Below are 12,500 nucleotides of genomic sequence, written 5' to 3' on the forward strand. Positions count from 1 at the left end.
GCTTGATTCAGTTTAGTTTCAATAACACTGATGAAGGCGCTAGAGCCCAAACGCTGGTCTGCTTGATTCAGTTTAGTTTCAATAACGCTGATGAAGGCACTAGAGCCCAAAACGCTGGTCTGCTTGACTCAGTTTAGTTTCAGTAACGCTGATGAAGGCACTAGAGCCCAAACGCTGGTCTGGTTTTTTTTTTTTGGTGTTCATTTCATGTTGAGAAATGCAACTCTCATGAACACTTCCGGTCTCCCTCTCCCTCACTTCCTGTGGCGCTCAGCCCCTCCTCCCCGGCGGTTTGGGAGTCGATCCCTCTGCAGCCAAATACGGTGAGGTCACTTCCTGTTAGTGACGCGTTTCCTCCGTGACTCTAACAGCTGTCAGTTTTAAAAATATAAAAAGAAAAATTAAAAAATTCATTCATTCATTACGACCGACAGGGGCTTATTTTCAAAGCATTTCTTTAATGAACAAAACTATAGCACAGAAGTTTATTAAAAATTACCCACAGTGTCTAAGTGTGATTCTCTACCTGTCCATTAGGGGGCGCTGGTCAGCTTCCTTACAACGGAGCCCCAGTGATGCCAGCTGGACTGGATGGTGAGGAAATCAGTATCTGTCTGTCTAGATGTCTGTCTGTCTGTCTGTCTGTCTGTCTGTCTATCTGTCTCTGTCTCTGTCTCTGTCTGTCTGTCTGCCTGTCTGTATCTATCTGTCTTTTTATCAATCTCTGTCTATTTGTCCACCTATCTCTCTCTGTATCTATCTCTTCATCTATCATCAATTCTATTTCTCAGTCTATCTCTTTTATCTATCTGTCTATTGATGTCTGTCTGAATACACTGTCTGTCTGTCTGTCTGTCTGAATACACTGTCTGTCTGTCTGTCTGAATACACTGTCTGTCTCAGTAGAGTATGCTTGTGTCTGTCTGTCTGTCTCAGTAGAGTATGCTCTGTCTGTCTGTCTGTCTCAGTAGAGTATGCTCTGTCTGTCTGTCTGTCTCAGTAGAGTATGCTCTGTCTGTCTGTCTGTCTCAGTAGAGTATGCTTGTGTCTGTCTGTCTCAGTAGAGTATGCTCTGTCTGTCTGTCTGTCTCAGTAGAGTATGCTTGTGTCTGTCTGTCTGTCTGCCTTGTTCTAGCTCTCTTCTTGGATTCTGGAGCCGCTGTAACTTATCTGATCTGTGTTTGAAGTTGCGGGTTTTAAAACCAGCATAAAACAAAACCAGCGCAGCTTCCCCTGGCCTGCCTGTATCAAAGCTGCGCTCTGTGTCTCCCACAGGACCCTATGGGGGAGCCCAGCCCTACGGAGGAGCTGATGAGAAATCAGCAGGAAAATACGGTGAGAGGGGAGAGGAGAGAGAGGGGAGAGAGGAGGGAGAGAGGGGAGAGAGGGGGGAGGGGAGAGAGGGGGGAGAAAGGCAGAGGAGAGAGAGAGGAGAGAGAGGAGGGAGAGAGGGGAGAGAGGGGGGAGAGAGGGGAGAGGGGAGAGAGGAGGGAGAGAGGGGAGAGAGGGGGGAGAGGGAGAGGGGAGAGGGGAGAACGGGGGGAGAGAGGGAGAGGAGAGAGAGGGGAGAGGGGAGAACGGGGGAGAGAGGGAGAGGGGAAAGAGGGGAGAACGGGGGGAGAGAGGGAGAGGGGAGAGAGGGGAGAGGGGGAGGGGAGAGAGAGGGGAGAGAGGGGGGAGAGAGGGAGGGGAGAGCGGGTGAGAGGGGAGAGAGAGGGGAGAGAGGGGAGAGCGGGGGAGAGGGGGGAGAGAGGGAGGGGAGAGAGGAGGAGAGAGAGAGATCAGGGGAGAGAGGGGGGAGAGAGGGAGAGGAGATAGAGGGGAGAGAGGGGGGAGAGAGGGAGAGGAGATAGGGGAGAGAGGGAAGAGGGGAGAGGACAGAGAGGGGAGGGAGAGGGGAGAGAGGGCAGAGGAGAGAGAGAGGGGGAGAGAGGAGAGGGGTGGGGGAGGGGTGCAGTGTGACTTGCATTCATATCTTGATGGAAAATACATTCACTGTAATATGATGACTGAACAATCTGTTTTCTCTCTCCTTTCCCTCCTTTCATCTCTCCATCGCTCTCTCCCTCAGGCAATGGAGGCATGGGCTACATGAATGGTGGTGCACAACCAGCAGGTAAAAATGATGAAGAGAAAGAGAGAAGGAGAGGGAGGGGGTGAAGGGGAGAGGGGGGAGAGAGGGGAGAGAGGGGAGAGGGGAGAAGGAGAGAGAGATAGGGAGGGGGTGAAGGGGAGAGGGGGGAGAAAGGCAGAGAGGAGAGAGGGGAGAGGGGAGAAGGAGAGAGAGATAGGGAGGGGGAGAAGGGGAGAAGGAGAGAGAGAGATAGGGAGGGGGAGAAGGAGAGAGAGATAGGGAGGGGGAGAAGGAGAGAGAGATAGGGAGGGGGAGAAGGGGAGAAGGAGAGAGAGATAGGGAGGGGGAGAAGGAGAGAGAGATAGGGAGGGGGAGAAGGAGAGAGAGATAGGGAGGGGGAGAAGGGGAGAAGGAGAGAGAGATAGGGAGGGGGAGAAGGAGAGAGAGATAGGGAGGGGGAGAAGGAGAGAGAGATAGGGAGGGGGAGAAGGGGAGAAGGAGAGAGAGATAGGGAGGGGGAGAAGGAGAGAGAGATAGGGAGGGGGAGAAGGAGAGAGAGATAGGGAGGGGGAGAAGGGGAGAAGGAGAGAGAGATAGGGAGGGGGAGAAGGAGAGAGAGATAGGGAGGGGGAGAAGGAGAGAGAGATAGGGAGGGGGAGAAGGGGAGAAGGAGAGAGAGAGGTATATAGATAGACGGATAGATTTTAGTACTGCAGTTTGAGATCACTAGACTAGACTGTATTATAATTACATTGGAACTGCAGTTTGAGATCGCTAGACTAGACTGTATTATAATTACATTGTAACTGCAGTTTGAGATCGCTAGACTAGACTGTATTATAATTACATTGTAACTGCAGTTTGAGATCACTAGACTAGACTGTATTATAATTACATTGTAACTGCAGTTTGAGATCGCTAGACTAGACTGTATTATAATTACATTGTAACTGCAGTTTGAGATCGCTAGACTAGACTGTATTATAATTACATTGTAACTGCAGTTTGAGATCACTAGACTAGACTGTATTATAATTACATTGTAACTGCAGTTTGAGATCACTAGACTAGACTGTGTTATAATTACACAGAAGTAAACCCATGTAATTTGTTAATGATATTAATTCCTATGTTGTTTCTTTGTTTTATTTCTCTGACCACATTCCGAACCGGGACCCCCCCTCCCAATTCTTGCTCCCTGCTTTTTTAATGCTTCCCTCCCCCATCCCCCTCCTATCAGGTCCTGAAACCAGTGACCCATCCCTCCCAGCAAACCCTGGCAGCGACAGCACCAGTATTCCCAGTCCAGACACCCATTCCCAATCCCAGTTGCAGCTCCAGGCGGAGTTAGAGGCGCAGGCAAAATCGCAGTATAACCACCCACAGCTGAATGCGCAGCTGAACCCGCAATTCCACCCGCAAACCAAGGGGCAAACCAAGGGTCAGAAAAAGCCATGCAAGAAAGGTATGAGAGACAGTGAGGGGAGGAGAGGAGAGAGAAGGGGGAGAGAGGGGAGAGGGGTGAGAGGAGAGGGGAGAGGAGAGAGAAGGTGGAGAGATGGGAGAGAGGGGAGTGGGGGAGAGAGGGGAGAGGGGTGAGAGGAGAGAGGGAGAGGAGAGAGAAGGTGGAGAGATGGGAGAGAGGGGAGAGGGGGGGAGAGAGCGAGAGATGGGTGAGAGGAGAAATATGAAGGATGAAGCCATGCAAGAAAGGCAGGAGAGGGAGAGGAGAGAGATAGGGGAGGGGGAGAGGGAGAAAGAGAGAGATAGGGAGAGGGGAGAAGGTGAAAGAGAGGGAGAGGAAGAGTGGGGGAAAAGAGGAGGAGAGCGATATAAAGCCATGGAAGAAAGAGGGAGCAAGAGAGATGGGAGAGCAAAGGAGGGGTAAAGGAGTGAAGGAGACAGGAGAGGAGGGGAAAGAGAGAGCGAGAGCGGGAGGGGAGAGGAGGAGAGAAGACGTGCAGTTAATATAACTGGCATTTTAAAGGGAAGCAGGTTTTTAGAGACAGAAATCTCAGAGTGCTTGCTTTAGCTGCTAAAATGCTGCCAGCCAGCTAACGCTAATCCTCTTCCCCTCACTCACAATGAATTCAAAGACAGACTGAACAAGATTTTATCAAACATTCCCTCAACTCGTATTACCCCTGACAGCCCCCCCCATATAACCCCAATTCTGAAAGCTTAATTGTTTGCCAGTTTTCTTCAGTTTCACGTTTTTAAATATGAAAATAAACTTCATGAAATCAATGACAATGACTAGAAGTCTTCTTCAGTGTAAATTCAACGGCAAACGTTTCCACTAGAAGTCTCTCTCAGCGTCTTCAGTGTAAATTCAATGGCAAACGTTTCCACTAGAAGTCTTTCTCAGTGTCTTCAGTGTAAATTCAACGGCAAACGTTTCCACTAGAAGTCTTTCTCAGCGTCTTCAGTGTAAATTCAATGGCAAACGTTTCCACTAGAAGTCTTTCTCAGCGTCTTCAGTGTAAATTCAACGGCAAACGTTTCCACTAGAAGTCTTTCTCAGCGTCTTCAGTGTAAATTCAACGGCAAACGTTTCCACTAGAAGTCTTTCTCAGCGTCTTCAGTGTAAATTCAACGGCAAACGTTTCCACTAGAAGTCTCTCTCAGCGTCTTCAGTGTAAATTCAACGGCAAACGTTTCCACTAGAAGTCTTTCTCAGCGTCTTCAACATTCATCACTGAATTTACACTGAAGACTCTGAGAAAGACTTCTAGTGGAAACGTTTGCCGTTGAATTCTTTAAGTTTCTTTTAGTATTTAGAAGTTTAGAGCAATCATTTATTGTTTAATAGTTATGGATAATTAATTTGAAGACCAAATTATATACCGATCCACAGATGATGTAGAAAAGGGGTTTTGGGCGACCGATGTCTGTTATAATGAAAGATGGGAAAATGTTTACTAAAATCTTGGCCGTTACCTTTGAAATTGGGACTTTCAGCTTTGCAGGAAAATGCTTTTAATTACAGTGCTGTGCTTAATAAAAACTGATAATTGGGGGCTCCTTGACCCAGACACACAGACAGACAGACACACAGGCAGACAGACAGACAGACACACAGACAGACAGACACACAGGCAGACAGAGACAGGCAGACAGACAGACACACAGGCAGACAGGCAGACAGACACACAGACAGGCAGACACATAGACAGACAAACAGTTGACATAAGTGTATTCCACACGCAGACTAAATTCGCAACTTTTCAAAAGGAAAGACAAGCGCGCATGCTACAGAAAGCTGCACGCGTGTCCCTCCGTGTGTTAGCGCGCGTTGTTAACGTGTGCTTGCCGTGTTTCAGGCTACAACGGACAGCTGGGAGCCCCCCAGGGTCAAGGCCCCTACGGTGAGTCACAACATTTGTTTAATATTTAATTTTTATTTTTAAAAAATATGAACTCTTATGAGAGAACTTGCCCTGCCAAGAACTTTGAAAACGAGAGAGAGATGGGTTATTATAAGACTTAGCATCTCAGCCCACTGAAGCGAGTGGAGAAGCGAGGGCTGGACGTGAACCATCTCACCACCCGGGGTCAAAGACTTACCATTCAACTGAGGAGAGAGAGCGGTAGAGGAGAGGCACGAACAGGGCTGAGGCTGAGGGCAGTGTTATTCACTCATCAGCCACTAGGAGAGCCATTGCAAACTCGATACAGCTCTGCAGTGTTGAGAGTGGAGATCTCTTTCCTATAGACCTCTATACAGCTCTGCAGTGTTGAGATCTCTTTCCTATAGAACTCTATACAGCTCTGCAGTGTTGATTTCTCTTTCCTATAGACCTCTATACAGCTCTGCAGTGTTGAGAGTGGAGATATCTTTCCTATAGACCTCTATACAGCTCTGCAGTGTTGAGATCTCTTTCCTATAGACCTCTATACAGCTCTGCACTGTTGAGATCTCTTTCCTATAGACCTCTATACAGCTCTGCAGTGTTGAGAGTGGAGATCTCTTTCCTATAGACCTCTATACAGCTCTGCACTGTTGAGATCTCTTTCCTATAGACCTCTATACAGCTCTGCAGTGTTGAGAGGGGAGTTCTCTTTCCTATAGACCTCTATACAGCTCTGCAGTGTTGAGATCTCTTTCCTATAGAGCTCTATACAGCTCTGCAGTGTTGAGATCTCTTTCCTATAGACCTCTATACAGCTCTGCAGTGTTGAGATCGCTTTCCTGTAAGTACGGGTCTGATGCGGATGTCAGTGTTATTCACTCAACAGCCACTAGGAGGCGATCCATTGCAGAAGTATTTTAAATTTAAATTTTATTTACTCTTTTTATTTAATTTTTTTAGGAGGCAAAGAAGGAAAATATGGACGAAACGGTTTCCTTGGCAACGGATACAGAGGTAAACTATCAAACTAAATATCGAGCTGATCATTTTAAATCTGCCTTTTTTGATACTGGGCAAAAGATAAATTGATCGATTGTGTTTATTTATTTATTTATTTTTTTAATTATTCGATCAAAGCCCAGAGGCATGATTAATCGATGAATCTCATTCATTGATTAAAACTGTCTAATTTAAAAAAAAATCCAGAGAAGATCCATATCGCTGCTCTAGAAAGAGTGCAAAGAAGAGCAACCAGAATTATCCCGGGTTTAAAAGGCATGTCGTATGCAGACAGGCTAAAATAATTGAATCTATTCAGTCTTGAACAAAGAAGACTACGCGGCGATCTGATTCAAACATTCAAAATCCTAAAAGGTATAGACAATGTCGACCCAGGGGACTGAAAAAAGAAACAAGGACCAGGGGTCACAAATTAGATAAAGGGGCATTCAGAACAGAAAATAGGAGGCACTTTTTTACACAGAGAATTGTGAGGGTCTGGAACCAACTCCCCAGTAATGTTGTTGAAGCTGACACCCTGGGATCCTTCAAGAAGCTGCTTGATGAGATTCTGGGATCAATAAGCTGCTAACAACCAAACGAGCAAGATGGGCTGAATGGAGCCTCCTCTCGTTTGGAAACATTTCTTATGTTCATAAATTAAATTAATGATTTTTATTCTCTCCCCTCTCCCTCCCTCTCCCCTCTTCCTCTCCCTCCCTCCCCCTTTCCCCCTCCCCTCTCCCCCTCCCCTCTCCCTCTCTTTCTCCCCAACAGGCTAATTTCCAGAACCCAACTGCCAATCCAAATTTTCTTTGATTTTTTTAATTTTGTTTTTTATTTTATATTATTTTTCTGATGAAAGGGCACTAGCAGCTTCATAAGCGTTGCTTGTTTTGATTTCGATTTTTGATGTATTTGATGATTTTTTTTTTTAAATCATTCTTTGGCTTTGTTTCATGTCATCTCTCAACCAAGTTTTTAACTGTATTTGAATCCCACCTTTCAGAATATAAAAAAAAAAAATACAAATAAATCTAATAAATCTCAGCGACATCTCAGAGACCACGAGGAGACCGGAAACAGGAAGTGACATCACAGGATCAGATGCCAAACTGTTTGTTTTTCTGAGGAGGGAGGGTCTGTTTTTCCTACAAGCATGGCTGCCAACTTCATGTCCTTTTAATAAAAAAAATAATAACTTGGAATATAAGTGAACATTTGTTTGTTTTATTGTTGCTTACCTTTCTGTAAAACATTAGGGCTTGATGTGATCACAAGACTTTCCCACCATTGTCAAGCAGACCAGCGTTTGGGCTCTAGTGCCTTCATCAGCGTTATTGAAACTAAACTGAGTCAAGCAGACCAGCGTTTGGGCTCTAGTGCCTTCATCAGCGTTACTGAAACTAAACTGAGTCAAGCAGACCAGCGTTTGGGCTCTAGTGCCTTCATCAGCGTTACTGAAACTAAACTGAGTCAAGCAGACCAGCGTTTCGGCTCTAGTGCCTTCATCAGCGTTACTGAAACTAAACTGAGTCAAGCAGACCAGCGTTTGGGCTCTAGTGCCTTCATCAGCGTTACTGAAACTAAACTGAGTCAAGCAGACCAGCGTTTGGGCTCTAGTGCCTTCATCAGCGTTACTGAAACTAAACTGAGTCAAGCAGACCAGCGTTTGGGCTCTAGTGCCTTCATCAGCGTTACTGAAACTAAACTGAGTCAAGCAGACCAGCGTCTGGGGCTCTAGTGCCTTCATCAGCGTTACTGAAACTAAACTGAGTCAAGCAGACCAGCGTTTGGGCTCTAGTGCCTTCATCAGCGTTATTGAAACTAAACTGAGTCAAGCAGACCAGCGTTTGTGAGGACTGAATCAGAAAATGACACAAATTATTATTATTATTATTTATAATTATTATTATTATTATTATTATTATGATGATGAAGTTTAACATGTAAAAAGAAACGCACAGAATGCATGTTTTTGTAGCAGTGAAATAAAATAATGTTTATTATATTCTTGATTCAATAAAATACAAATTAAGAAAACAGAATAACACATCAGAAACTTAAAGCCAGATAATAGCATAATATATATTTTGAAATTAATTAATGAATGCATTGGTGAGATCCCATTAAATACTGGATTGACAGACAATACTTGTCCATTAGATATCTGAAGCAATCAATACGTATTCTGTGGCCATATAAATATATATATATATATAAACACAAACTCAAACATTCTCTCTATTGAATTATATTGCAGATTGGTGAATGTGATTGAGAGAATGAGGGGGCAAGAAAATAATTACCCCCCCCTCCTGTTTTACCCCACTTCTCTGCCCCCTTCCTTCCTTCCTTTCTTTAGGGGATGCTAAGAGATTTTGTAAGAAAGAATTGTTTTTTGAGTAGTGGGGGGGTAAAATGGGTGGAGGGGAGGGGGGGGATGATTGCCCCCCCCCCCCCCCCGCCGCCGTCCCCACCCCCACCACAACACTGACCGGAAGGGAATGTGTGTGTTTAATAATTAACGTAGCATAATTAATAATTACTAATCTACTGCATGAATGTAATTTCTAATACAATAAAAATAAACACAATTCTAGAATAATATATAAAAGCATGGGGGGTTCACATAACTTAAATATATATGTAATACAGGGATGAAGGCTAAATTTGCATCCTGAGACGTTCGGAAAATAAAGGCATAATGCCACAGCAGTGACGTCAAAAAGTGATGATTCCTCTAGAGGAAAACATACTTGAACTTTGACCCATTCGACTCCTCGATCCCATCGTTTTTCAATTCAGACACAAAATCGCTCGACAAACGCCCACAGGACAGAAATGTTCATTAATGAGCAACAAAATGAGAATACGCTAAAAAATAATAATGATGTAAAGCTGGTGCATTCGTATCTCAAAGAAACTGGAGAGGAACAGGAAATTAAAACAAGGTAAAGTCAATCATCCAAATAAAGCTGAAGCTCTAACGGATCACGACACAGAACGTCTGTACGGTGCTGAAACACGACGTTTAAAAATAAACCCAACTGTGCTGCTGAACCTCGTCTTCTTTAATATCAGCATCACAGGGGTAGCCGTGGATTATAAAAAATAACAGACGAGCCTCTTCAGTGAGTCGCAGGAAAACAATTCCATCTCGGGTTTCTGTGACAGTTTAGAAATTCCGCCTTCGCTCTCGTAGTTTATGACGTCACAGAAACCCTAGATGGAATTATTTTCCTGTAACTCACTGAAGCCCCTCTATTATATATAAACCAAGCAAGCAATCTATCCAACGGTGAGCACCCAACTAACACTATGGAAGTCTGCACTGTTCTTTACTGGTCCGCATGCAAACCAGTTATGTGAACCCCTGTGTAGAAGTAAATACGTGTGGAAATACTGACCCCCCCCAGTGATCATTTAAAGGAACTGCAAGAGTTAAAATATAAAATAATTAAACTGCAGTTCCCCAGCAAGCCACCATGTGTCAGTGTTGCTCTGTGTGGGACAATGGAAACGGGATGGCTTTTTGAGCAACACTGACACACGGTGGTCGCTTATTGTCAATGCAGGTATATCTTTTCAATATGTTTGATAATACTGAGGTGCCAATATATGTGTGTGTGTGTGTGTGTGTGTGTGTGTGTATATAAATAATTCTATTATTAATAGTAATTAACATTATGTCTGCTGTGTTGGTGTACTGCAGTTAACTATTTAGCCACTATGTGTCAGTGATGCGCTGTGTGAAAATATGAGGTTGTGTTATTATGTCTTATGTCTTGTGTCTCCCTCCTCCTCCTCCTCCTCCTCCTCCTCCTCCCTCCTCCCTCCTCCCTCCTCCCCCCTCCCCCCTCCTCTCTCTCTCTGAACTGTTTAATAAAGCAGGGGTGGCAGTAGGGCTTGTCTCCTCTCCTCTGCCCCTCTCCCCCCTCTCTCCCTCTCTTCTCTCCTTCTCTCCCTATCCGAAGAGCTTGATGAAGCAGGGGTGGCAGTAGGGCTTCTCTCCCTGTTCCTTGAAGGTGCCCTTGTTGAGCTGTTTCAGACAGAAGGCGCAGACGAAGTGCTCCGGGTGGAACTTGGCCCCCATGGCGGTGATGCAGCGGCCGGTGATGGGACGCTCGCACGAGGAGCACAGCGACCCGCGGCTTCGGTGATAGTGCGTCTCGCACAGGGGCTGCCCCTCGTGCTCAAAGAAACTGCCGTTCACGAAGGGGGTGTAGCACTCCTGCAGGGGAGAGGGGAGAGAGGAGGGAGAGAGATGGGGACAGAAATACACAATCAATGTAGTGCTCACAAAGGGAGTGTCTGTCTCTGTGTGTATGTCACCGTGTCTCTCTCTGTCTGTCTGTCTGTCTGTCTGTCTGTCTGTCTGTGTCTGTCCCTCTGTCTTTCTGTGTGTCAATGTGTCTCTCTCTGTCTGTCTTTTGTCTGTGTGTGCCTCTCAGTGTCGTCTCTCTGTCAGTGTGTGTCTCTCTCTGTCAGTGTGTGTGTCTCTCTCTCTGTCAGTGTCCGTGTGTCAGTCTCAGTCTGTATGTCCGTGTGTCTCTCTCTCTCTCAGTCTGTATGTCCGTGTGTGTCTCTCTCTCTCTGTCTCAGTCTGTATGTCCGTGTCTCTGTCTCAGTCTGTATGTCCGTGTGTCTCTCTCTCTCTCAGTCTGTATGTCCGTGTGTGTCTCTCTGTCTCAGTCTGTATGTCCGTGTCTCTGTCTCAGTCTGTATGTCCGTGTGTCTCTCTCTCTCTGTCTCAGTCTGTATGTCCGTGTGTCTCTCTCTTACCCTGCACACGAAGCACTCTGGGTGCCACAGCACGTTCAGAGCGGAGATGTAATTCTCCTGGATGGGTTTGGAGCAGCCGTGACAGCGAGAGGCGAACATGGAGAAGAAATCCTGCTGACAATACTGCCTGCCGTCCCGCTCGTGAAACCCTGAGAGAGGAGAGAGAAATAACACAGCCTCAAACACACAGAGAGAGGAGAGAGAGAGAAATAACACAGCCTCAAACACACAGAGAGAGGAGAGAGAGAAATAACACAGCCTCAAATACACAGAGAGAGGAGAGAGAGAAATAACACAGCCTCAAACACACAGAGAGGAGAGAGAGAAATAACACAGCCTCAAACACACAGAGAGGAGAGAGAGAAATAACACAGCCTCAAACACACAGAGAGGAGAGAGAGAAATAACACAGCCTCAAACACAGAGAGAGAGAGGAGAGAGAGAAATAACACAGCCTCAAACACAGAGAGAGAGGAGAGAGAGAAATAACACAGCCTCAAACACACAGAGAGGAGAGAGAGAAATAACACAGCCTCAAACACAGAGAGAGAGAGGAGAGAGAGAAATAACACAGCCTCAAACACACAGAGAGAGGAGAGAGAGAAATAACACAGCCTCAAACACACAGAGAGGAGAGAGAGAAATAACACAGCCTCAAACACAGAGAGAGAGAGGAGAGAGAGAAATAACACAGCCTCAAACACAGAGAGAGAGGAGAGAGAGAAATAACACAGCCTCAAACACACAGAGAGGAGAGAGAGAAATAACACAGCCTCAAACACAGAGAGAGAGAGGAGAGAGAGAAATAACACAGCCTCAAACACACAGAGAGAGGAGAGAGAGAAATAACACAGCCTCAAACACACAGAGAGGAGAGAGAGAAATAACACAGCCTCAAACACAGAGAGAGAGAGGAGAGAGAGAAATAACACAGCCTCAAACACACAGAGAGAGGAGAGAGAGAAATAACACAGCCTCAAACACACAGAGAGAGGAGAGAGAGAGAAATAACACAGCCTCAAACACACAGAGAGGAGAGAGAGAAATAACACAGCCTCAAACACACAGAGAGAGAGAGGAGAGAGAGAAATAACACAGCCTCAAACACACAGAGAGAAGAGAGAGAGAAATAACACAGCCTCAAACACACAGAGAGAGAGAGAGAAATAACACAGCCTCAAACACACAGAGAGAGAAGAGAGAGAGAGAAATAACACAGCCTCAAACACAGAGAGAGAGAGAGAGAAATAACACAGCCTCAAACACACAGAGAGAGAGAGAGAAATAAC

At 45.6% G+C, this 12,500-nt stretch overlaps 2 protein-coding genes across 11 annotated transcripts in view; one reads left to right on the top strand and one right to left on the bottom strand.

Moving 5' to 3' along the window:
* Window positions 1-7,462, top strand: part of LOC117431901 (uncharacterized) — a 23,508-nt gene extending 16,046 nt beyond the window's left edge. For 8 of the 9 annotated variants that reach the window (XM_059012513.1, XM_059012517.1, XM_059012515.1 and 5 more), the window contains 7 exons: window positions 538-594; window positions 1,276-1,335; window positions 2,072-2,116; window positions 3,315-3,539; window positions 5,398-5,442; window positions 6,388-6,441; window positions 7,204-7,462. In XM_059012513.1, coding sequence (XP_058868496.1) covers window positions 538-594; window positions 1,276-1,335; window positions 2,072-2,116; window positions 3,315-3,539; window positions 5,398-5,442; window positions 6,388-6,441; window positions 7,204-7,208 — 491 coding nt within the window. In that variant the 3' untranslated portion in view covers window positions 7,209-7,462. The remainder of the gene's footprint in view (window positions 1-537; window positions 595-1,275; window positions 1,336-2,071; window positions 2,117-3,314; window positions 3,540-5,397; window positions 5,443-6,387; window positions 6,442-7,203) is intronic. The other variant, XM_059012521.1, reaches the window with a different exon arrangement.
* A 2,828-nt stretch (window positions 7,463-10,290) lies between these two features.
* Window positions 10,291-12,500, bottom strand: part of LOC117431006 (transforming growth factor beta-1-induced transcript 1 protein-like) — a 26,531-nt gene continuing 24,321 nt past the window's right edge. For both annotated transcript variants that reach the window (XM_059012512.1, XM_059012511.1), the window contains 2 exons: window positions 11,212-11,360; window positions 10,291-10,660 (listed from right to left, as the gene is read on the bottom strand). In XM_059012512.1, coding sequence (XP_058868495.1) covers window positions 10,394-10,660; window positions 11,212-11,360 — 416 coding nt within the window. In that variant the 3' untranslated portion in view covers window positions 10,291-10,393. The remainder of the gene's footprint in view (window positions 10,661-11,211; window positions 11,361-12,500) is intronic.

Source organism: Acipenser ruthenus, chromosome 44 (genome assembly GCF_902713425.1).
Source record: "Acipenser ruthenus chromosome 44, fAciRut3.2 maternal haplotype, whole genome shotgun sequence".
NCBI classification, from domain to species: domain Eukaryota; kingdom Metazoa; phylum Chordata; class Actinopteri; order Acipenseriformes; family Acipenseridae; genus Acipenser; species Acipenser ruthenus.